Source organism: Rhineura floridana, chromosome 6 (assembly GCF_030035675.1).
Source record: "Rhineura floridana isolate rRhiFlo1 chromosome 6, rRhiFlo1.hap2, whole genome shotgun sequence".
Lineage (NCBI taxonomy): Eukaryota > Metazoa > Chordata > Lepidosauria > Squamata > Rhineuridae > Rhineura > Rhineura floridana.
Window position 1 is genome coordinate 91,681,797 of NC_084485.1, and position 26,486 is coordinate 91,708,282.

The following is a 26,486-nucleotide window of genomic DNA, read 5'->3' on the forward strand; positions in this document are numbered from 1 at the left end:
ATAGTTGAGTCATAAGTTATATGACCTATTTATTTGTTTAAAGTATTTATTTCCTGCCCTTCTGTTGTGAAAATGATGTTCTCGACATCAAAAAACAAAATTGACATCATTTTGTTTTTTGTTTTTAACAAACAAGATTGGAGAAAATCATAGCAGATAAAATAACCTTTAAAAAAGGGGGTCGCTGTAATAAACTCATCAGCTGAACAGGCCAAACACTTCCGCAACACAAGTGGCATAACCAGGTACTGGGAAATTCTTGGGGTCAAAAAAACCTCCCCTAAGTAAGGACTTCCATAGCCACCTATAGAAGGCCATCTCCCACATCCCAACCAGACACCCTTCTTCCACTGGTGGAATATGAAGAAAGAGTCTCTCCTGTGGATCCTGGGGAGAAGGACTGCTCAAATGGGAGGAGGTGATCCTTAGATAACCTGGGCCCTTTTGGGCCTTAATTGTAATAAACAGTCGTTGGAATTGTACTTAGTAACAAACTGGAAGCAAGTGCAACAATTGTAATCTCAGTGTCCCATGCAATGACTTACAAAGAAGGTTGTGCAAATAGTCTTTCCAGACAGAACATATTGAATGTTTTTGATTCAACAAAAATAGCTTTTACAGAACCAAGATCCCAAATGTAAACAAGCTTAGCAAGTTCCTGTCAATGGGAGTTGCATACCAGTATGTAGGACAGCAGTCCTATTGCATGTCCAGGATTCAGTACTTGTAGGCTAATCCTATTTTAAGTAATAGGTAAGAATTTCTGTTGAGAGCTTTGGTAGAAAAAGGAATGCGTTGCTTTCAAGCTCTTAAAGACAACCGTAGCTGGTAACCCAGACGTTGTGCAATGGCATCTGGCTTCAGAAAGTTCAGCCTCTGCATTTTGGTTGCGGTTGTCTTTTGTGATAGCTGTGGAAACTGAGCCTCATATAGAGACCCTCAATTTTCTCCCATTTTAATTTTTCTTTAACCAAACCTTCACTATCTCTCCCCTTCATGCTAATGAACTCAGAAGTAGAGTGCAAGTTTTGTTTTAGTTCCTATGGTGAAATTGTACTACTACCTTACAAATTTCTTTATTAAACACAGAGATTAGTTCCTGTCCTGGGGAGAAAAGCATGTATCCAGAAATGTAATGCAAGGCCGTGTGTTTTTTGTCTTGGGTGCAGATGTCAAGAAAGCTGACCCTTATATCTGCTTCTCAGTGAGTGCACCTGAGGCAAACAGAAGCTCATGCTGCAAAATTTGCATAGTATGTATGGGGGGGGGGAAGAGGAGAAATCCACACCGGTTCATCTTACACAGTTGTCTGTCACATTTGTTTCAGATGAGAGAAACAACTGGCCTAAAAGTGCTCTTTGTATTGCGGCTGGTACTTATGAACTAACATAGGCATTCCTATTTAGTTTTTAAGCTATTTTTTTCTGTTTGCAAACTGATGTGACTTCTTAGATTTTCTTTTTTGTGGTCCTTTACCTTCAATAGTATTAGCGCATATCTGTGCCAGTAAAAAGAGCAAGGGTTAAATGTATGTCTCAAGCACAACAACTTTTGTTTTGTCACTGGAATGGCAGATGGGTAACCAGAGTCTCTTATGTTCCCACATGCACTGATGACTACAGAGAGGCATTTACCATCAGGTGATGATATTGAACGTAGACTTCATTTGAGCCAGTGTTTCTTGAGTGTTCTATAATAAAAAAGCATGTTTAAGGTATCAATACTTTAGACACATAATGAGAAGACGTGATTCACTAGAAAAGACAATAATGCTGGGAAAAACAGAAGGGAGCAGAAAAAGAGGAAGGCCAAACAAGAGATGGATTGATTCCATAAAGGAAGCCGCAGGCCTGAACTTACAAGATCTGAACAGGGTGGTTCATGACAGATGCTCTTGGAGGTCGCTGATTCATAGGGTCGCCATAAGTCGTAATCGACTTGAAGGCCCATAACAATAACAAAAAGGTATCAATGCACCTTTTAAAGTTGTATACAGATGATTACATTTTAAGTTAATGTAGGTTACCATAGAATATCCTCTAAATCGTTATAATATATATAAATATATGAAGTGAAGCTGTGAATTGGTTGTGTTCTGTTGTAATATACAGTATTCAAATATATACATTCTATAGATGTTAAAGGGACTGTTTTAAAAAATCTGTAGTAGTCTGTCAGAAGCCTCTGTAATATTGTAAATGTAAGAATACATAAGGTTCCATGTAAACGGCAGCAAGTGCTGTCCAAATCTCCTAATAGCTGTTTTAGCCATGAATGACATTTCCCTGTTAGAAACACTTTCATATTTTCTGATTTTACTTTGCTATGTCAAAATTTTGCTTTGAACTCAATACTAGCTGTGTTCACTTAGCCATTTGTGCATAGTTTGGTATAAAATTACTATGTAGGATCAGTGAGATGAAAGCCTGTTTAGATACTATGTTGCCTTATATTTGCATGACTGTTCACAGCAACATACTAAAATGCGTAAAGCTGAATTATTCTGCAGCTCACTGTCCTCATACAACACCCTCCTGTCCTTCCTATCATGAAATTGAGATTGAAGATGTAATTCTGATTACTTAGTGCTGTTTATCTTGTCAACTCCTTGTTGTAGTACTGCTGCCAGGCCCTTTGCTGGATATTATGCATCCTTGGCATACCTCTGGCTCATGGGACTGCTGGGCCATGAGTGATCTTCAGGAGAAGAAATGTTTTATGAATGTGTTTGCTGCACATTTAAGCACCAAAATACACCATTCCTCCAGACAGCCTTCCAGTAAAATGTCTATTCACCATGAAATATATACAGTATTCCTCTTATCTGCTTTTATGCATACCATCCACCACTTTCTATAAAACTGCATACATAGTTTGTTCTGTTCATGCTCTCATCTAATCTTCCCCATATCACATTTGGCCTACGTAATTATTGATCAGGGAAAGAATTGTGACAAAAATCTATAGGGGCAATGGAATTAGGGATAGGAAAAACAAATGTTTTTATCATGTGTTTAGGAAAAGTCTTGGGAAGGTGGGACAAGGGTGCTGTCATCCCAGTTTCAGTGATAATGGCTAGAGGGAAGTATAGCCAAGGGCAGATGATAAGACTACTGTGGAAGATGAGTGCAAGGCTATCTATTGTTCCTTGCTCCCACTCTTTCCATGAATGGGTTCCTGGTTGCTAGTCTGTTGAAGCTGGCCCACTCTACCTAAAGGGATGCCTTCACTCTCACCAAGGGCGCTAGCTAACAAGGTTGTCCACGAATGATCTACTCCTCATTCCCCCCATAAAAGCAGCTAGATTGGTGAGGACCAGGTCAAGAGCTTTCTCAGTCGTAGCCCCCTCACTTTGGAACTCCTTGCCAACTGACCTCCGCCAGGCCCCCTCCCTGCTGTGTTTTCAACGGGCCTTGAAGACCTGGCTCTTTAACCAGGCATGGGAGGGGGGTTAGGCTGTCAGAGTGCAATTCTAGGTTTTTTTAAACTGTTTAATCTTTTAATGTTTTCTGTCTATGTTTTTATATGGATTGTATTTGTGTTTTTGTTGTACATTGCCCAGAGTGGCAGACTGATCTCTGCCAGATGGGCGTCTAACAAATCTAATAAATAATAATAATAAATAATAATTGTGCCTACTGGCCTGTGTGTGCTGTTGTTTAACACCAGATCAGTATACAATAAGACCACACTCATCCAGGATTTGATTGTGGATGAGTGGTGATCTGGTGTGTATTACCGAGACCTAGGTGGGTGAGCTGGAAGGAGTTGATCAGACCCAGCTTTACCCACCTGGATACTTGGCGCAGCATAAGCACAGGCTACAGGGATGAGGGGGAACAGTTGCTGTGGTCCAAAGAATTTCCATCTCTCTCACCAGGAAACCACTCTGTTTTGCAGCTGGCTGTGAGGACCTGCACCTGGTGTCAGACCAAGGACACAGTAAAATAAGGTTGCTGCTGGTGTACCATCCACCCTGCTGCCCATCAGCTTCTCTGACTGAGCTGGAAGAGGCTGTCTCGGCTGTGGTGTTGGAGGAGCCCAGAACGATAGTCCTTGGTGATTTCAATATCCATGTTGAGGCTGCCTCTAGTGTTCCAGCTCAGGACTTCACGGCCTCCATAACAATCATGGGACTGTCTCAAGTTGTCACCAGTCTGACACATAGGGCAGAGCACACCCTCTGAGGAAGGGATGGTCTCAAAATGGGTGGTGGTGGTGGTGGATGTCACCCTGTTGTTATGGTCGGATCACTTCCTGGTGAAGTTTGGACTTATGGCCCCTATCCTTCCATGAGTGGTGGTGGACAGACTAAGATGGTCCGCTCCCAGAAACAAACAGAATCCTATGGATTCCTGAAGGCTGTTGGGGGAGGGAAGGTTTCCAGTAGATAGAGCAGGTGACTCTTAAAGTTGAAGCTTGTCATTCTGTGAAACAATGAGACACGCTGACAGTATTTCACATGGTTGCCTCTGAGTGACTTCCCTGGCGTTGTGGAGCCTGCTGTGCACCTTGGTACACCAATGAACTAGGGGTAATGAAATAGGCTGGATGATGGCTAGAGTGGTAGTGGTGAAAGATGTGCTATAAGGCTGACCAAGCATGAGTCAAATAACACAACTGTGCCTATTGTATGGCAATGAGGGTGGCAACGAAGGCCCACTTTTCTGCCACCATTGCATCCTCAAGTAGCCATCTAGTGGAGCTTTTTTGTATTGTCTGGGGTCTGTTAACATCTGCTCCAGGAAATGATGTTTTAGACCCTTCAGAATCCTACTATTTACAAGGCACTTCAAGGACAAAGTTGCTCACCTCCATAGCCATCTTGACACCCTGTCCACATTTAGAGTGGACAGGAGGGTGACATGAGGTGTCCAGTGCAATATCTGCTGCAATTTCTTGGGATCAGTTTCAGTTGATGTGGCCTGATGACTTGGACAAGGTGCTTGAGACAATGCGACCAACAGCATGCCCTCTCAACCCTTGCCTATCTTGGCTTATTAAAGCTTGCATGACCGAATGGATTCAGGGTGTGGTCAATGTGTCTTTGCGGGAGGGAGCGGACCAGCTGCCCTGAAAGAGGTGGTGGTTCAGCTGCTCTTGAAAAAGCCCACCCTGGACCCATTGGCTTGTGATAATTACTGTCCGGTTGCAAATACCCCCTTTTTAGGGAAAGTGATCAAGAGGGTTGTGGCACAATTGCAAGGCCCTTGGATGAAACAGATGATCTAGACTCATTCCAATTTGGGTTCAGGCCTGCTTATGGGACTGAATCGCCCTTGATTGCCCTAATAGATCACCTTTATCGGGAGAAGGATGGGAGAGTGCAACCCTGTTATTCTTACTTGATCTCTCAGTAGCTTTTGATACCATTGACCATGGTATCTTCTGAGCTGTCTTGGTGAGATGGGTATTGAAGACATTGTTTGTGGTGTAACATGATGGCGGTGTTCAGTTCTAGTGAGCAGTCGAACTGCTGCATTTTCCAGGCCAACCTCCAGGACAGCCCCACATGGAGGTCACTGCAGTCATCCCCTTTGGAAATTACCGGTGCATAGATAACAGTAGTGAGTCTCTCCTCACCCAGAAACAGCTGTAGTTGTCTTACAAGCTGAAGATGATAAAAGGCACTCCTGGCTCTTAGATGTATTGGCAGCTCCGTCAGGGCTCCTGTATCCACAAGGAACTGCTGGATGGGAGTGTTTCTGTAGCAAGAATCCCTTTTTTGTTCCAACACCTGCCTCAACCTAGTCCTTTTTTTGAAAAAGGGCATTGTATAAAATACCTCTCTAGGTGACTTTCCATGTCTGCATGATAAAGCCTTCATTCCTCTGTAGAAATGTTTGGGTTCATTCATAGATTTTATGTCCAGAAAGGAATTTCTCATGGCTCCTGCTAATTTTTTTTTAAAAAGACAATGCTTTCTTAGGCAGTAGATTTTCTTTATCTGCTGTCCTAATATATTGTTACACGTTGGATATCTTTCCATTTCATGTTGATGGTTCCATTATAACCCCCCCCAAGTTGTTAACTAACATCTTAATTTTTTCCTTGCACACAACTGCTCTTTTAGCAAGAAATTATACAAAGTTTCTGAGAAGTTTCTCTTGAGAAGGAAGAGTGCGTTTTCTTCACAGTTAAGGCATAACTAATTATGTTTTGTGTATTGATTAAATACACATAAAGTTGCATATTAGTAAAAAAAATTTTTTTTTAAGAAAAGCATTCTTTCTTTGTTTTTAGATAATACAGGCACTGGTTTTGGCAGGTACCTTCTTAAGAGGTATTCTCTCCTGTATTGAGAGAAGGGGAATGCCTCTTCTGAGTTGGCACCTACCACCTGCTATTTTTGTAAGTAAGTATAAGCATTAAAGTTTTTTTAAAAGGTGTCCCTTATTTTTTAAACTCAAAGATAATTAAGTTTTACAGTCCTAATACATGCATGTACGCATGTATACATACATACTTTCTCTCTGCCTCCCTCCCCCTCTCTTCATTGGAGGAGCACTTCTATCCGTTGTAGCAATTATAATGCACTGTGCTAGATGATGTTAGTATATTTTTATTGCTTCTTTTATTTCTTATGTTGTATTTTAATGTATTACCATTTGCATTCCATACAATTCAAATTGTAATACAATAAAATAATATATAAGAAATAAAAGAAGCAAAAAAAAAATCAGTATGAATATTTAATGTGAACAGGCCTCAGACCACTGAATGAAACTTGTGGGCCACATACTACATTATGGGAATCCTTGGTCTAGACTGTATCCGTGTGTACTGAAAAAAATATACTTGGTGGTTCTTTTGTGTAACTCGTCAAGATGCAGTCTGTGTTGGAAACAGTGAATTATCTTTTCTTTGGACTTGCTTTGGTGGCTACTTAAATGTAGTGGATAGAAAGGTATGCTATCATACCTTTAACAGCTTTAAGAAGGGGAAAAATCTTATCCTATCTTGGATTTCAATATGAGGCAGGCTGAAAATTGCTAGAGTTTATTAAAACTACATACATAACTAATAGCAGTGTTAGGAAATCTAATGTGGTATTTGTTTCATTTTTAGGATCAAGCAGAACATACAGATTCAATTCCACTAGTTGATCGTGCAGTGTATATCATGGATAGACATTGGCTCATTCGTTTCTTAATGTGTGAATAGGAGAAAAAGGTAAGAGGATGGCAAAAGGCATTGCACATTTGGCATATTTGAATTAAGAGATAGCCTTTATGTTTACATCTTGGGATGTTTCTTGTACTGCAATCCTGTGCAGGTCTACTCAAAAGTAATCCTCACTGAGTTCAGTAGTACTTACTTCCAGGTAAGTATGGGATTGCAGTTGTCAGCTTGAAATCTCCCCCCCTTTAAACTGTGCTGAGGAGAGACAAAGTCATAGCTGCTACACAAAGCTATCTCAAGGAACTGTTGAATCTCTAGTAGACTTTGGCTTCTCCTTCTGCTGAGGAGCAAATTGTTTGAAACAAACTCCAAGCAAGCCCCAGCACTGCTGGAAGCTGGAAAAAGTCCCGAGGGATCTTAAGATGATGTGTTGTGTTTTGTAACCATTCTGTCAATCACTGAAGGTGGTTGGAATCTGAAACAAGAAGAAAGCATAGCAAGGTGTATTTTTGTTTAATTGTTCAGAAATTTAATTATTTATTGAGTTTCTGTGCTGCCTTCTCCCAAAGGCGACAGGCAACAAAACAGCAAAACACATTTAACACTTTTCACCCTGGAAGTCTTCTGATTAGGTTTGCAATAATGGTTATGAATTAGTCTTATTTCTAGTAACAATTAAATGGATATGGTTGATGTGCAAGGGTATTTTGTTTACAACAGAGGCAGGGAACCTATGGCCCTCCAGATACTGTTATTTCTGTCATCCCTGACCACTGGCCATGCAGGCTGGGGCTGATGGGTGTCCAACAACATCTGGAGGGCCACAGGTTTCCTATCCCTGTTTTGAAAGATTGTGAACTAAAATCCCTGGGTCTTTGTTTGAAAATCCTCTTTAGTGCTTCCTGCATTATTTTTAAATTATACTTTTGCCAAAATGGATATGGGCTGCCTTCAAGTCGATTGACTTTCATGTTAAGCGGTATTCAGAGGGGGTTTACCATTGCCTTCCTCTGAGGCTGAGAGGCAGTGACTGGCCCAAGCTCACCCAGTGAGCTTCATGGCTGTGTGGGGATTCGAACCCTGGTCTCCCAGGTTGTAGTCTGACACTGTAACCACTACACCACACTGGCTCTTCTCTCCTACGTGCATTAATTTTTAGACAGTTTGTTTCAGCATTGAGAACATGAAAGTAAAAGAGGTCAGTACAGTAAATACTAAGGACAATTTGCTCAGGTAGCTTGCTTTTTTGACTATATAAGTTGAACTTTAAGCATTCCTGAAAATATGGTCCACTGACCTCACAGTAATATTGGTGTGGCACATGCCATCATTTATCTGTTGTGGGTACTGCATTTTAATTATTTTTTTAAAATGAATTATTGATTTAGAGTTTATTGTGAATTGCTTTGGATATTTTTTATGTAAAGTAGTATATAAATATTAACAAAATAAAAATAAGTGAATCTTGGAAAATTATCCAGTTTTCCACTTCATCCTCCCTTCTCCCTCCCATGTATGCTGCTCTGTGTTTGGAAGTTTCTTACCACTGACCACTTCATCCCTGCAATACTTTAAGCAAGGAGAGGCTAGATCAGGCCCATGGATATTGTAATTTACAATAGGATAAGATGACTTGCAGAGCATCTCGGTCCTATTTCTGAAGTGATCAACCCTGCTTATTTTTGTTAAGCAGTTTCAATGCAAGGCCTTTTGTGGCAGTGGTCTTTGTTTGGGCCAAGAGTCATGAAATAGGAAATGCTACCAAAGTTTTCCTGGCATCCATTCTATCATTTTTACATTAGTGGATGTTCTTCCCTACTATAGTTGTATTTATTTTCTAGTTGTAAACAAAGCATTGCTCAGAAACTATACGATCAGTAGGCCTCAGGTTGCCTCCTGAAAAAGCTGTCGTGTTATCCTTTAAAACTGGAAGTGAGGAGAAAAACTGAACCCCAATTAAGTGATCAATATTTTAGTCATTGTCACATGAGGTAGGAAGCATCTTTATATTGTTTGCATTTGTTGCTGATTACTTTTAAGGATACTTTTTAGTAAAAACCAAAAAGTAATCCAAATGTAGTAGTGTTCTGCATTAGAATCCCGTACATTTTTATTTAGAGTTTAGTGTTTTGTGTTGCTTGTATGAAAATGTAAGTGTTAACTGTAAATGTAACTGTTTTCAGCTGTGATTTTGTAGGAAATAGATTCTGTAAATAATATGTATTTATTAATGTCTTGGCTTGCTAACTGAAATAAACTTAAAAAGCCAAATTTGGCTTTCTATTCTTTACACTATGGAATTAGGCAGTTTTCCTAAGATCTTTATTCCACACTGTTTGGTTGCCTATTTTCTTGTTTTCTCCAACAGGAATGCTCATAAGAAGCTTGTGTATTAGACAGAGAGAAAGCTTTAGAAAGCGGCGTGAGAGGCTTGCTTGCAGCAGTTTTTTTTTTTTACTTGTGGCAGCTGCATATGTCTAACAAATGAATTGTGTCACTTATTGACCACAAGCAAGGCTCACAGTTTTGAACACTATCAACTACTTCAAGATTGATTTGAATGATGGCATGAAACATTGCAGGCTCTGCTTCTGATGAAATGGTTGACCCATTCACTGTCTGCAGGAACGGATCAATTGTGTGTACTAGACCTTATCGCTGCAGTGTTCATTTTGAGTTTCTGTGTTGTTCAAAATTTTCTTCACTACATAGAAAGCATTGTTTAATATAAAATTTTCAAATATCTTTTGTAATTTTTATAAAGTACTTGATCTTGAGAAAGCTACATCAGTCACATTACATTTGAGAGAGTGCAGCTTTAATGTGAATTATTACTATTTCCTCAGCTAATGTTGTTTTTAGTTGTTCTAGTTCATCGGAAATCATGTGGTTAGCAAAAGTTAGGCATGGCTAATATTGCTTTCTGCCATGCATTAATCTAGGTTAGATTCTGTAGATGAAGCGTAAGGAACCTTTGGCTCTGCAGATGTTGCTGAACTAAAACTCCCATCATCCCTTGTCATTGGCCATGCTTGCTGGGGTTGATGGGAGTTGTAGGTCAAAAACATCTGGAAGGCAAAAGGTTCCCCACACCTGGTATAGGTACTGCAGATTCAAGAATAAAAAGAATCAGTGGATAAAATATTACTGAATTATTAGGGGTATTCTTTAGAAATGTCCATTATATAACTTATTGGAATGAAATGATTGGGAGCCCATTCTCTTATTCTGCATTAAAGCTCACAGGATAGCCTTGGACAAGTCTATGTTTTTCAGTCTAGCTTTGTCTCATGGGATTATTAAATGTGCTGTGGAAAAGAAAGGACATATATAAGTCCTGCTGGGAGGAAGGGCGGGATATAAATCAAATAATAAATAAATAAATAAAATAAGTGAAGATTGCTAACCAGCCAGATCTACCACCATATGTAATTATTGCTCCACCCATTGAAAACTTTCCTGTATAAAAAGGTTTTGTAAAAATACTCGGGCACTGGGGAATCTTCCAGGAGATATTTTCTAGGCAATAGGATGTCATATTTCTCAGTGTGTTCTTGAAGTTCAAATTTGATACATGGATGACTGATGGCATTCTTGGTCAAACATAGATTTTGGGCAGTATGTGGGGTTGGAAGGCTGATTATTTTTCCTAATCTGATAACTTAGTTAGCCATGACTTTGTAGTCCTGTTGATTTAGTTTAGAGAAAAGGCGGGTCAGAGGAGACATGATAGAAGTGTATAAAATTATGCATGGCATTGAGAAAGTGGATAGAGAAAAGTTCTTCTCCCTCTCATAATACTAGAACTCGTGGACATTCAAAGAAGCTGAATGTTGGAAGATTCAGGACAGACAAAAGGAAGTACTTCTTTACTCAGCGCATAGTTAAACTATGGAATTTGCTCCCACAAGATGCCGTAATGGCCACCAGCTTGGATGGCTTTAAAAGAAGATTAGACAAATTCATGGAGGACAGGGCTATCAATGGCTACTAGCCATGATGGCTGTGCTGTGCCACCCTAGTCAGAGGCAGCATGCTTCTGAAAACCAGTTGCCGGAAGCCTCAGGAGGGGAGAGTGTTCTTGCACTCGGGTCCTGCTTGCGGGCTTCCCCCAGGCACCTGGTTGGCCACTGTGAGAACAGGATGCTGGACTAGATGGGCCACTGGCCTGATCCAGCAGGCTCTTCTTATGTTCTTATTTCATTGAGAACTAGTCACAATTAAATTTGTCTAGATTGTACTTTGTGTGTTGTAATGATTACATACTTTGGAATATATTGAAATTATTACAGTTGCGCAATAGCTCTGTTCAGGTGTTCTAAATCCATTATGCAGAGGAGGAGATAAAGGATGAGTAGCTCCATCTACTTGTTGCCCTCCATGAGTTGGAGGATCACTTCAGCAGCAGGTTTCCTGTGCAATTAAGGCTCCCTGTGCCATTTAGAGCCTGATGTTCCAGGATTCTGAATCATGTGGGGCACAGGTTGCCCGCTTCAGAAGTTATCCCTTGAATTCTACCATTCTTTCAAAAAAGTCCTTTGCATCAAAATATTTTAAAATAACAGGCTAAAATCCTAACCTTGGCTGTGCTCAGCAGGGTTTAATAGAATGGTGGGGCAACTGCTGTATCCCCAGCCATGCTGCAGATGTAAACTGGTGCAGAAGGTGGGAAGAGGCAGGCAGTTTGGGCCTGGACCAGGCCTGATGCCATCACAATGAGTCTACCTCAGGATCTAGCAGATCTTGGGTTGGCTTAGCCATCCCACCCTGCCCACCACCAGAACACCCTGTTTTTGTACTTTTTTATGGCTGCTGGTGGCAGGGATCTTACCAGTAGCACTTCTGCCTGCCTGTCTGTTCCTATTTTATAGGAAATACTGGCTTATATTTTAAGCTTGGTAATAATCTCTAAATCATGTGCTGAGACATTGGAATATTGCTAGAAGTTCATAACTGGCTGTCTGCTTGACAGGTTCAGACAAGGAGCTGGGTGGCATTTCCTGACAAATGGAGAACTATTTCCAGGCAGAGGCTTATAACCTTGATAAGGTTTTAGATGAACTTGAACAAAATGAAGGTGAGTAATTTGTCAGGACTGAAGATACCAATGGATATCTGGACCTGTGACTCTGGTTGTATTTGTCTGTATTTCCTGTTCCAATGTAACTGCTGTCTGTTATGTATTTGCTGGGGATGGGAGGAGTCTGAAAAGGATACTGGGAAATTTACAAAAACATTTTCTAGGTAGAAAAAGTTAAAATAATTGTTTTAAAAAATTCAGTAATTACATGAATGATCCCTCTATATTGAAGTGCCAAAGATTGTGACAATTCCATAGGTAGATAATTTGCAGGTGAGAATTGCCTGTAGTCAGAGCTAGCATAGATATAAGATTAGCTGTTTGTAAATAAGAGGTAATCATACTGCAAGCTCTCTCTTGTCACCCAGAATGCACAAACTCCCGAGTTAATTCCCCATTTTACCCCAAGTTCAGTGTTATGTTTGACTATTAATCCAAGTCTAAGGACGCTCCTCAACTTGCCCACTTCCAATCCCTTAACTGGTTAACAGCCAGTTAAAATTTGTGCATAATGCTAAGCTAACTATGACTTCGTGGAAACAAGCAAATGTGTGGGTTCCCAGAGTGAACATCATGGCCACTGCCCTTCTTCCCTGGTTCTGCTGCTGCTGCACTACCCAGGACTAAGCCATGGTTTGGCTTAGCCTTGCTTAACCCTGACTCATGGTTTGTCTCCCCCAGATAAACCACGAGTGGTACATCAAGAACGAACCTTGGTTATAGCTCATGGTTTATCTATGCTGATCCTTAGTATATGTTCCATAATAATAAAAACAAACCCTAAATAATAACAAATAACTAGGTTTTAAAGCTTAATATAGGAACAGCTAATGTTAAGTGTGGTTTGATCTTGTACAAAAAGTGTCTGAGGAAGAGAGGAGCTTATTTATTCACTAACTACCCTACTAATATCTGTACATTGAAGAGGGGGGAAGAGAAAGTACATCTTAGTTACTCAAAATGGATATGTATGCTTTTTTTGCCAGAGGTTAAGCCACATAGCTTTTTCTGTGGCATTTACAATATTAAAACATCAAAAGTGTTTTGTAAAGTTAAATTGCCAAGTGGTTGGTTTATGTCTGTGATGGTTGTACTCTCTGTTACATGTCTTGTACATAGCCAAGCCATATTTGTTTGCTATATTAAGCTGCTTATTTGAAATGCTCTTGTGAGATCTACCTTTGACAAAGGTCTTCATATGGATAGGATTTATAATTGTGTAAGTATATTAGTATATAAATCTTTTCCATGTTATCATTTGTGCAACTGGAACATTCTTTGGCATGAAAACTGTTAACATTGGAAACAAACCTAAGAAGAGCTTTGCTAGATTGGACTAAAGGTCCATCAAGTTCAGGATCCTGTTTCCCACATTGACCAAACAGATGGTCTCTCGGAAGCCCATAAGCAGCGTATGGAAGCAGTAGCCTACTTCCACTCTCAGTTTTGTTCCCTAGCAACTGGTATTGTGGTAGACTGCTTCCGAACCTGGAGGCTTCATATAGTCGTCATAACAGTCATTGTTAGAATAATTGATGGAAGAAGATAGGTCCAATTCTCTTTAAAAGCTATCAGAGCTAGTGGCTGTCTTGTGGCACTACATTCCATATTTTCATAAATAGCTACAAGGAAGAATGCATTGGTGTTTAACACTGGTGTTTAATGAGATTGCAACTACAAAGGCAGTCAAAATATTATTGAGAGTTAATGTGATTTGGTTACCTTTTCTTGTGCAAAGTTTATTCACTGGTTGGGCTGATAGAAATTACTTTCTTAGGGCTCATCCACATAGTTTTCTTCTGAGAAATGAAAATGGTTCTGGTCTCGGGATATATCTTCTAGATTGCTTTTCTAAATTGTTTTCCTTTTCTTATGGTGCTAAATGATGTATCTGAACAAAACAGGTATGATACCTTAATGGCTGTATGAGAGGGAGAGGAGAAAGCACAGCAGCATCCTGAAGGGCAGTTGCTAGAGGAAGGACTGTTGGAGGGGCAGAAAAACAGCACCTTTGAGGAGATGCACGTGTGAGGACTGAATTCTAAGAGTGTTTTTCCTTCTGCTGTTACTGGCATTGCATTCTGTGTGCCAAGAAAAAGAAATCAGTAGCAGCAACATGCCACTGAATTGGGTGAACTTGTCACTTTACTCAGCCATTCTTCCAGTGGTGGTGGGGAGAGTTGCAGGTTTTTTCCTTCCTTATTGATAGCTATAGCTATTCCCCCTCCCCAAAAAGGGTCTCTACTTCCTCCCCAGTCACAATTACAGGTGAAGAGTTAGTAAAAGACATTTCCCCACCTGGAAGTGGTATAGCACTGCAGATTTGCAACCATAACAATCCCACTTGAAAAATTATTTTCTCTAGTTTTAGTTTGTGTGCTTGTGTAAAAGTCAGTAGTTGCACTTTGCCAAAGTATTTATAATTTGGTACTGGTTTAGAGATTGTGAACTGAGGGCCAAGCCAGATGTCATGAGAAATGCATGCTCTCCTTTGATGTCTCGTTTTTTAAAAACAAATTGTACAGTGGAGGGGAATTGGGACTTCAGCACATGCGGATGTTAATCCTTCTCCCCTGTGCTTTGGTGCAAATGAAAACCATCCTCCCCAACTGCTTTTTGCCCTGGGAGAGAAGCTGCCATTAGCATCAATGGCAGCTTTCCTCCCCAGCAAATGGCAGCATCTGGTGTGTATGCATGTGTCTCGGAAGGACCATGCAATGAGGGAAAGAATCAAACCCCACTTGTACGCACACCAGGCCCTGATCAGCCTCTCCATGTCTGCTATTTCTTCATAAAAAAAAGACATATGAAATGTGATCATGTGTTTCTTGTTTTGTCTAGTTTGATCCAGTGGCAAACAGTTAGCAATATACCAACTGGTGGCCGTTCTTTACTTTTGAAAGCCTTATAAAGGTTTTCAATACAAGACATTTTTCTTCATTATCTGCGGAACATACAAATATATATTTAATTTTACTTGATCACCCTCTTTTGGTTTTGGTCACATAAGAATGTATATCAAATATATAAAGCACTTTATTCCAATATTGCTGCAGTGTTCCAAAGCTGCACTATATATTGATGTAAAGAATAACCATATTGCTATAATGCTTGTGCAGAAAGAACAAAACTAGAATTGTTTATTGCTTCCATAATACTTTCTAGTGTAAAAGTTATTTGCAGTTATTTTAATCTCATTTATGCTTATGATAATTCTGTGAGGTTAGGATAGACTGTATGATGATGTTTTGCCCAAAGTCACCTCATGATCTTTATGATTAAACAGGAATTTGAATCTGCTTTTCAGTCTCCAAAATTGATGCTCTGTTCAGTTTGCTGCATTATACTGTCCCAAGCTGCTTTGAATAACTTATATGGTGCCGGATGTGGCTTGTTTTTTACCTTTCTGTCATAATTTAAACTGTTTATCGGTCAAGATTTTAAAACTGCTGATGCCAAAAAGATGTATATTATGAATATCTGTGTTCCAGACCTTAGAGACTAATTGAAACTACAAATCTAAAGCAGGGGGACTAGTCATTTAGAAAAAAATGTGTGACTGCATTTCAGTCTTTTTGAATTTGATTTTAAAAATAGCAGCTGGGGAGGGGATCCTTAGTTTGAATTGGGGGCCCAGCCACAGGATAAGAGACATTTTAACTCTTGTTTCTGTGCCATTTTTGTAATGAAATTTCTCCCTAAAGCTGATATTCATTCCAGAATAAAAACATATGACACCCACTTGTGTGTACTTCTAGGACAAACAGCTGTTTGGATGTGTTTTCATTGGTGAATGAGCAAAGTAGTAAATCAGCCTGCAGTCTGCTCCTGATTTAGACTGAGGCCTCCTGCGATTGTTGTTAAAAACAACCCCCCCCACATTCAAAAAGATGGAAATGCAATAATTTCCATGCACACTAGGATCTAGCTAGTTTAAGCTAATTTAACTATACTTGCTTGTTGCAAAATAAGATGAGAATTACCACTATGTAATACGCTTGTAGTGTAGTACCCTAACAAATGTACATTTGCTGGAATTCCTTTGGAATACACCTTGACAGTGAAATAAGTGAAAGTATTGCTGTCTTTGCTAGTATTGTCAGATATTTTATGCATTTTTCTTCGGAAAGCAGCTTTGATATAGAAACATTTAAACTTCTTGTGCAAAGCACAAGTTAACATAGCTGTGCTGAATTTATTGTATATTGATTTAAGTCCCTTATTTTTTCAGATGAGGCAATTTCACCTACCTTGTTGGATGCAAAGTGGAATCAGATCCTAGATCCTCCTTCTCATCGGCTGTCTTTTAACCCAGCTCTGGTCAATGTGAATGAATCCACAATTCCTAATGAGTGTCCGCAGAAACTGAAATCATTCTCCTTGTCTCATTTAGCAACTGCATCGTTAGGAGGAGGGGACTGTTGTTCTAATGGAAGGAATCTTAATTTAAGACAAGAAAGCTCAAACATGTGGATTGATGATCATGCAACAACAGATGATCAGCTAGTTAAGAGAAATAGCAGTAGAAATGCTCAGTACAATGTTATGGATGAAGAAGAAAGAAGAAAGAAACCAGAGGAAAAAAATGTGCTCGTAGTAGCAGTCATGCATAACTGTGATAAAAAAGCTTTGCAAAGTGATTTGTTAGATTGTAAAAATCACAGCAATTCCCCCATAATGGATACTGTTAGCTTTACACTGGATAATGGAACCCAACAAACTGATCACCTTGATGTTACTGTAAACGGGTCTACTGAGAAAGATACTGATACTGAAAAAGAAGCAGTACAAGCAAACAGGCTGCATGCAGAAGAAGATGCTGACAACCATTGTAGTGTTGCTGCTTCTGATTGCTTATCCAGTGGATATTCTTCTCCTCAGTTAAAGGAGAATGATAATACACATAAAGATTTTCATTTCTCAGAAACTACAGCAGCAGGGATGAATGTAGTTACGTTGCAGAGGCCAGCTGGCCCTAGTGTTAAAATGCAACAAAGCTGTGTGTCAGATGAGGGTTTTGATACTCATGCTGTTGCTCAGAGAGCACAGCTAGAAACTAGAAACTGCTCGTCTAGTTCACACAATGGTGGTTTGTCCACAGAGGTTTCTGTAGCAGAGCAAAAAACACAACCATTTCAATCAGGGATACCTGAGCTCTCTGCAACTTGTCAGCTAAATACATTTGGAAGTGGCAATCACTGTACGTGTTCTGGTGGACATTTGGCCTCTAGGGATGCAAGTGCTGTTGAAAATGAAGCTAACAAATATGAAAAAATTCTCAACACAACTGAATTGCTCAGCATGGCAGTTTGTTTATCAGAATCTCAGGAGATGACAAATGGGGAACTGACTAAAGAAAATGAGATCAGTAATGAGCAAACATGTGGGGAGAATGAAGGATTGTTGCATACAGCAAAGCACGAGGAAGCATGTAGAAGTAATGGAGATAGCGATGGCATGACAGAAGCAAATCATGACTTAAAGGGGACACATATAGATGAGCTTGAAGATTCGAGTCCCAGTGATGTCATGGGTACATCGGCATTGAGTGGTCTGCTCAATTCTTGTGATTCCTATGGAATACGGAACCCAACTCTTGCTCATATTCCAAAGACTTTACCCTCCAAGGAAGATTCTGTGACTGAGGAAAAGGAGATAGAGGAGAGCAAATCGGAAAGTTATAATAATGTGTATGAACAAAGAGGAAATGAAGCCACAGACAGGAGTGGACTCATTTTGAACTGCACTGGTGACCAAATGAAAAAAAACAATTTACATAATCTCTGCAGTCAGGTACCATCTGAACCAAGTCAAGCATCACCAAAACCAGCCGCTAATCTGCAACCTCTCAGTGTTCCTTTCGGTGGTGCTCGACCCAAGCAGCCGACAAATCTTAAACTACAAATTCCAAAGCCATTATTAGACCATTTACAAAATGGTCTGGTTCCTCCAAACTGTGGAGGAAACAGTAAAAATAAAAATGATATATCTGGGAAAATAAAAGTAGGTGAAAACGTAGCAGCAAATGTATTTTCTGATGAAACGTCACTGAATGCTTCAGTTACAGATATTGGTGGAGAGCATTCAGATGAGTATGAGTCTGGGGTTTCTAGTAGTTCATGCCTTGCAGCAGCCTCAGATAGTCCAGACAACGATCTTGGAGCTGGCCATTTTGAAGTTCCTACAAGAAAGCCATTTACTACTTTGGGGGAAGTGGCTCCAGTTTGGGTTCCAGATTCTCAGGCGCCAAACTGCATGAAATGTGAGGCCAGATTTACATTCACTAAAAGGCGGCACCATTGCAGAGCTTGTGGAAAGGTATGTTTAATGATAGATTCTCATAAAGGATAGAAGTCACAAAATGGGAATTTTTTTTCTTAAGTGTTCTGTCTGTTTCAACAAAATTTGGTAGACACCTCATCTGTTCATTTTTTTAATGGCTGCTGAAAATAACTAGTGACTATTTAAATTATTAATAATTATTACCTTCTTATAAAAAGTGTATGTATTGTATAGAACTTCTTAAATAAGGGATTTATTGAAGCACTTAAAAATAGTCATATGCAGAAATCTGGTTTACATAAATTATTGCATCTTTCATTTTTATGAAACTACATTGGGCTCAGGCATATTCAGTTCCCTGGTTTTCACTGATGAATGTGACTGAACTTTGTCATCACATAATACCTTACTTAGGCTGAATGTTTATGTGGCCTTTTTTTGCATTTTAAGTTTTTAGTCTTTATAGATATCTAATTGCTTTCATTCTTCAAAATAAAAGGCAAGTAAACACTCCAAGTGAATGTATTTTTAAATCTTAATTTTTTTTTTAGCATGCTTTGTGAGTACAGGCAGAAGTGGAGCTGCAATGCTAGGTTCCTGGTAGAGGCATTGTTTCCATTTACTGGGAGAGGCAAGGTGGTGAGGAGGTCGACGTCCTGTGGCTGCTCTGGTGAGAGTGTTGGATTGTCTTCAGCAGTGTGGCTGCACCAGCCGCCCTGCTGCTGCACCACCACCCTCTCCTTGCTGGTAAGTTACAGCGGCTCTGCTGCCAGGAATCTACTGTTGTGGCTCTGCCCCACAGGGTAGGTTGCTTCTGAGTTCAGAAAGTTCTTGCAGTGGTGACTGTGGCATTGCTCATTAGCAAGAGTAACAGCCAGCCTCATTCCAACTTTCAAGCTGTAGAGGTGGGCCTGGATGGTCAGTGATGATCCTGCCCTGGCCCCAAAGTTGGGAGATTATTTGGAAGCTGTGTGGTCAAATAGCCTGAAGAGCCTTGGCCATGCAGGCTAAACTGACTGGCACTCCCTATTGCTGGTGTTTCCTTCTTCAGAGCAGGAAAGGTGAATGGGGGGAGTGTACAAGGTACCTTCAGGCAGTGCCACCTAACAGCACCTACTCCCTGACTAGCCTCACCCTTTGGGGATGGGTGGGGAGTGTTGGATGTCATCTCTGAAGGTGGCTTGCCATATCTTCAAGCAGTGGCAGCAAGTCCTAACTCTCTGTCCTAACATTTTGGCCAACCAGAAATTGTGAACCCCTGATTAAGTACTTCATACATTATTTGTACGTTTTGGGTATCAATATTATAATAAAGCACCAGTCCAGATTCCTAAAACGCTCATGGGTTGAGAGGGAATGTTGTGATGGCTAAAAAGACATGATGAAGGTAATGGATTAAGTGCTTAATTACCTGTGTAAATGCCCCCATCACATTTAAATGTGCTTGTTATCTAGGTTGGTTTATTTAAAAGTAGCTTTGGCATTTACAAATAAGGCAACAAAAATCAGTTGTCCTCAAAATCTTTATAGTCCACTTGCCTGCAGGTAACTGTAAGTCATTTGCAGATTTAGATAAGATGACTAATGATTTTTAAAAAACCTTTTGTGTCTGGTTGCCTGGAATGAATACTGACTTGCCACAAGTGACCAGGCAAAAGGCTATTCATAAGCCTGGTTTTGGATCAAATTACCAAGTTTTCAACTGAAAAACATGCCAGAATTGTTTGTTTTTGGAAATATCCCATAAATAAATGGCATGTTCACATATATTCTCAAAGAATAAGTAAATGTATGACTTTGTATGCATTAGTTCAGAATCCGATGTAAAATAAACTCGATATCTTGGGGCCTTATAAAAATGCAGACTTGAATACTGTTCTCAGCTAAGATGAAGTAAAGTAGAATTAAGGGAAAAATAGATCTATAATCAGCACAGCTATGTATGGTCCTGTAGAAATTGAATAACATACCATTTTATATAACAATTACCTATTTTATTTGTTGAAGAAACCACATAAGCTTTTCTTCTAGTAGGATTCCTAAAATATTATGCCTTTTTAAACCATTGAAATGAAATAGGCTCCTCCTTTGTATATTTCCATTTGTTCTTTTACTTTTTGAAACTTGTTTTTGCACATTCATTTTACCCACAGTGTGGGGTAACACCGCTGTTGGATCATGCTGGCTAAGAACCTTTTCCTTAATATAAAATATGCACAAATTGATATGGGTAGTGATCACTGGATTGTCCGCTGCTATGCTGATGTGTTTTTTTTACATGAAGCTTCCTGCATTGCTTTACTTACAGTCCATTTCCTCCAGGCAGCAGATTTATTATTGACATTTGACTTAGTTGGAATACTCAAATGTGAGAAGTGTGAGAATCCCAGGTTTATGCATGGCCCCAGCTTATACTCCTTTCCCCAATGAGAAAGTAACATCTGGCACTTTATTGGGTTGATCTTTAGCCTAGATTGCCCTGAACGTATATTAAAAATGATATAAATAACAGATATAGTTATATAATGTAACTTTAAAGTTGATAATGAGGACATTGAACTTGTCAAGGATTATCAGTATCTTGGCACAGTCATTAACCAAAATGGAGACAATAGTCAAGAAATCAGAAGAAGGCCAGGACTGGGGAGGGCAGCTGTGAGAGAACTAGAAAAGGTCCTCAAATGCAAAGATGTATCACTGAACACTAAAGTCAGGATCATTCAGACCACGGTATTCCCGATCTCTAGGTATGGATGTGAAAGTTGGACAGCGAAAAAAGTGGATAAGAGAAAAATCCACTCATTTGAAATGTGGTGTTGGAGGAGAGCTTTGCGCATTCCATGGACTGCAAAAAAGAGAAATAATTGGGTGTTAGAACAAATTAAACCAGAACTGTCACTAGAAGCTAAAATGATGAAACTGAGGTTATCATAGTTTGGACACATAATGAGAAGACATGAGAATAAGTCCATAATGCTGGGGAAAACAGAAGGGAGTAGAAAAAGAGGAAGGCCAAACAAGAGATGGATTGATTCCATAAAGGAAGCCACAGACCTGAACTTACAAGATCTGAACAGGGTGGTTCATGACAGATGCTCTTGGAAGTCACGAGCCCAATCCCTGGGGCTGATGGGAGTTGTAGTTTGAAAAAGTAACTTTTCCAAGCTCTGGATTCACGTGGTGGTGATCAAACGCCTTGTGCTACCATTTTACTACAGTAAATTTGTTATTACTAGTTAATATACATTTGCCATTTATGAAGGAGTTGGAGTTGGAGTCGGTACATTTCTTCCGACTCCACCCAAAATTGCTCCCGGCTCCAACTCCACAATTCCGACTCCACAGCCCTGGTGTAGAGAGATTTTTTTTCTTCCTTTGGACTAATTCATTCTAAATTGAGAAATAAATTGAGACCTGAAAAAACAGGCAAGCCCAGTCCACCATTTTTTTCCTGCTCTTTGCTTTTTCATTGCCCGTCTTGTCTCTCGTTTCACCATTTTTGTTTCAGCTTCCTGCCTCCCTAGTGCCCGCCATTTTGTAAGCCTTTTCTGTTCTCCTGATCAGCCATTTATGTTGTTTTTTTTCTTTCCTCACCTGCAGCCTTATCTGTTTGTCTTCCCCCACACACCTATCTCAAAGTTTGTGGGGAGTGTTTTGGTCTGCCGCTGCTCCATTCACCGCCCTCCCCATCAGGGGTGTGAGATAGCACTAAAAATGGCTGCTCCTACACATACTACGGACACTTCTGACTAGCCCTGCTTGTTGGTTGGGCAAGCCTTGTCAGCCTCAACCGTGATAGCCACTATGCCTTCGCAAGCCTTGACTGGGGGGTCATCTGCCCCTGTGGCCACTGCTAAGAGACCTGTACCCCTCCCTAGCGAGGCCACTGGTCATAAACCTAAGAAGGCAAAAAAGACTAAGCATACTTTGACTTATAGCTTCATAGCTATTGACAATACTACTGAAGAGGCAGCATTGCAGGCATCTAGAAGGGCTAAATGTACTGGCCAAGTGCATGTTGGGCATTCTAAGTCATGCGCCATAGCCAAGCTCTCCAAACCATCTTGCCAGGTGGCTCTGGATCAGCCCTGTGATGATGGCATTTGAGTGTCTGCTAAAGTTATTTGTTTGCTCACCTGTCCTCCAGACTCCTCAGAGGAGGCCACTGATATTGTTTCCAGTTTATCTGAACCTGGCACATCCTCACAGAGGGCTTCATCTGCTCCCCAGGCCTCCTCTGCCCATCAACAACCATAGCAAGCACAGCAACCTTTCCATTTGCTGAGATACTAGCACAGATCAGAGAAGTCCTGTTGAGGGCATTTGCATCTGAGTTCCACACCACTTCTCTAGTTATGACTCCAGGATGTAAGGTGGCTTCCAAGACACATCAATTTTGGCATGAGAGTCACTCCTCTGAAGAGGAGGGGACTTTGTCTCCAAATCCTTTCGACCTCTCTGGCAGCAGGGTTCCTGGATCCCAAGTGGATCCTATTTCATACATGCATGCTTGTGAGGCTGCTCTGGAGCTGCATCTCTCTGATGATGAGTTATCCAGCGAGTCTAAGATGGAAGAGGTTTCATTGACTTTTTCACCCGGATACTTTATGCTCCTCCTTTGCAAGACCTTGGATGTGCTGGGGTTAGCCCCTCCTGCTGAGCAGCCCCTGTTGGCACCATCTAACAGAAACAAAGTGTTATGGAAGCTGAAACCTGCTGTTTCTTCTGTTCCTGTCCCACCACTGTTCCAAGAAGTTGTGCAGTCTGAGTGGGATCAACCTCTTTGTTCTCAGTGGATGACTTCTTAGGTCAACAAGTATTATGCTTCGGATCCTGTGTTTTTGGACTGTCTGAGGGCCCCAGGGGTAAATGCCCCTGTGTCCACACTGGTCTCTAGATCTCTTCTCCCCAAAAAGGGGAGGACTCTCAGTTCAAAGATGTCTCTGAATGCAGGATTGACTATGCTCTTCGTAAGGCCCGTGATGCTTTGGCATACTCGGTTAGGGCTTCCTGTGTGACTCCCTGTTTGCTTGTGCTGCCCTGGTCTGGCTGGACGATCTGCTGGATATCCCCCGTCCTGATCCTCAATAGATACAAAAGTCTCTTTTGAAGCTTCACCACCAGATTGCCTTTGTGGTTGATACCACCTTCGATCCTATATAGTTTTCAGCCAGGGCCATGTTTACAGGTATTGTTGCCTCTCTCTCTCTCTCTCTCTCTCCCTCTCTCCCTCTCTCCCTCTCTCCCTCTCTCCCTCTCTCCCTCTCTCCCTCTCTCCCTCTCTCCCTCTCTCCCTCTCTCCCTCTCTCCCTCTCTCCCTCTCTCCCTCCCTCTCTCCCTCTCTCCCTCCCTCCCTCTCTCCCTCCCTCCCTCTCTCCCTCTCTCCCTCTCTCTCCCTCTCTCTCCCTCTGTCTCCCTCTCCCTCCCTCTCCCTCCCTCTCCCTCTCTCTCCCTCTCTCTCCCTCTCTCTCTCTCTCTCTCTCTGACACTGGGATGCAGACAATACGGCTTGGGTGAAGTTGGTTACTGCTCCATATGTTGGTTCCAGACTGTTCAGTTAGGTGGCCCTGAAAGTTGTTTTGGTGGACCCTCATGAGAAACGCAAGCCTTTCTTAGCCACTCTCTCAAGGGAGGACAGAAGGCTCTTTGGTCGGTTTCTCCATCATCACAACCAGTCCTTTTGTTCCTTCCTGCAGGGGCACTCTTTTGGAAGAGGCAGAGATTATAGATCATTTTGTCCACCCTGGCACTGACCCCAAAGTCAGTCTGGCAGCAAGCCAACCATTTCTTCTTCTGGATGGGGAGGCAGTCGAATCTTTAATGCTGACACCATTCCAGTGGGAGGATGTCTGTTACGCTTTGCTGGTGTGTGGGCAGATCTCGCAACTGATGCCTGGGTTCTACAGTCAATCCAACAGGGCTATGCAATAGAGTTCCAGACTCTACCACCACACAGATTTCTTCCATCTGCAGTTTCTCACTCCCTTCTCAAATGTAGCATAGTCCAACATTTACTCAACATTTAACGCAATAGAACCAGTCCCTCTCAACAAGTGTTATTGTAGCATTTATTCCATCTTCTTTGTTGTTCTGAAGTGGGACCAATCCTGGAGGGCTATGCTGAATGTAAAGTTCTTAAATTGGTTTTTCCAATATCAGTAGTTCAAAACGGAGTCCTTGTAGTTGATTCACAAGATGCTTCAGAACAGCAGCTATTTGGCATTGATCGATCTAAAGGAGGCGTATCTGCACATTCCTATTCTTCCCAGCATCTAGGTTTCTCAGGTTTGCGTATGCTAGTCATTTTCAGTACAGGGCTCTCCCTTTCGATCTGTTGTCGACACTGCAGGTGTTTACAAAGATAATGGTTGCCATGGTGGTTTCTCTGTGCACCCAGGGCATCCATGTCTATCCCTACCTAGAGGATCTTCTGATGAGGGCAGACACATTAGACAGGGCTCATTGTCACATACAGATCACCCTTGACATGTTGGGCCAACAAGGCTTCTTGATCAATTGGGAAAAAAGCTACTTGGTTCTGTTGCAAAGCCTTCAACAACTGGGGGCCATGCTGGATACCATTTGTTTGATTGTCACCCTGACTCCAGAACGAGTAGATGTGGTTTGTCAGATGTTGGAGCATCTTAAAATTCTTCAGTCAGCGGATCTAATGTTCTTGGCCAAAGTCCTGGAACTCTTGGTTTCTACAATTCAGATAATACTGATTGAGACACCACACATCCACTTGAGTGAGTTCTTCCTTTTCAGTAAGACGTTGTGAGGGTCATTCATCAGCATGGCCAGATTTCAAATGCCCTCGTCCTCTCCCTGGTATGGTGAACATGTCAGGACAACTTTGTGAAGGGCACACCCTTCTGAGATCCTGTTTGAATGTCTGTCCGGTCGGGGAGCCTATTGCAATGGTCATTTTGTGCAGGGGAGTTGGTCACAGCATAAACTGGTTGGCACTCCTTCATTTCCGCAATCTGTTTCCACTGAGTCATGTCCTTCTGTGAACAGACAATGCCTGCATGAAAATAAATGTGAATTGTCAGGGGGGAGTTCTTGGACAGCAGTCTACAAGCAGAATTGACTCTCCTGTTTGGCTAGGCGGAAGTCAACTTTTGTTCCCTCCGTGTGCAGCACCTGAGTGGAGAGCTGAATATACAGGCAGACTGGTTGAGTTGGCAATGAGTTGCCCTGTGGGATTGGAAGCTGCATCCTGGAGTATTCCTTCAGCTGCAACACAGGTTCAGAGAGTTCCAAATTGACTTGTTTGCATCCTGGACAAACTCTTAGCTGTTCCAATATATCTTGAGGTTTCAGGACAGCAGGGTGATGGCGATGGACACTTTGATGACGCCATGGCTGTGAGGTTGCCAGGGTTGCAAACAATGGCTAGAACAAGCATAAATGTTGCTGGTGGCCCCTACTGGCAGCTCCGCCCATGGTTCTCCTATCTCCAGTGTCTCTCTGTTGAACCTCCCTGTGAGTTGTCCCTCCGGATGGACCTCCTGTCTCAGGGTCCTTGGAGTTTGAGTGGCAACATATGAGTTGTGAGGGTTTAGATGCTGTCATTATTGACACACTCTTGGCTTCTTGTCATACATCTACCTCAAGAGTCTATCAGAGTACCTAGAAAGCTTTTGCTGTTTGGTGTTCAGGTCACAAGGTTTGCCCCTCTCAGGCTAAGGTTCAACATTTTCTTGGGTTTCTTTGCTCTGGATTACAGATGGGTCTGAGGCCTAATACCTTGTAGTGCCAGGCATCTACTGTTGCGTCCATTTTGTCATTGAGGACATTTTCTTTCTTGGACACTAATCCACAAGTTACATGTGTTTTCAGAAGGGCAGTATACTCTTGTCCTCCCATTGTGCAATATTTTCCCACATGGAGTTTACATTGAGTTTGGAAGGCATTGCAGTGCCCACTGTTTGAACCCTTGCAGCCTGTTCCCCTCAGTCTCAGGTCGTATAAGGTGCTATTTTTGGTTGCTGTCACC

General features: G+C 41.3%; 1 protein-coding gene across 3 annotated transcripts in view; it reads left to right on the forward strand.

Moving 5' to 3' along the window:
• Window positions 1–26,486, forward strand: part of ZFYVE9 (zinc finger FYVE-type containing 9) — a 76,927-nt gene that overhangs the window by 5,739 nt on the left and 44,702 nt on the right. For 2 of the 3 annotated variants that reach the window (XM_061632990.1, XM_061632987.1), the window contains exons 2-4: window positions 7,069–7,173; window positions 12,095–12,199; window positions 16,434–18,520. In XM_061632990.1, coding sequence (XP_061488974.1) covers window positions 12,130–12,199; window positions 16,434–18,520 — 2,157 coding nt within the window. In that variant the 5' untranslated portion in view covers window positions 7,069–7,173; window positions 12,095–12,129. Of the gene's footprint in view, window positions 1–7,068; window positions 7,174–9,490; window positions 9,761–12,094; window positions 12,200–16,433; window positions 18,521–26,486 lie in introns of all 3 variants that reach the window. The other variant, XM_061632989.1, reaches the window with a different exon arrangement.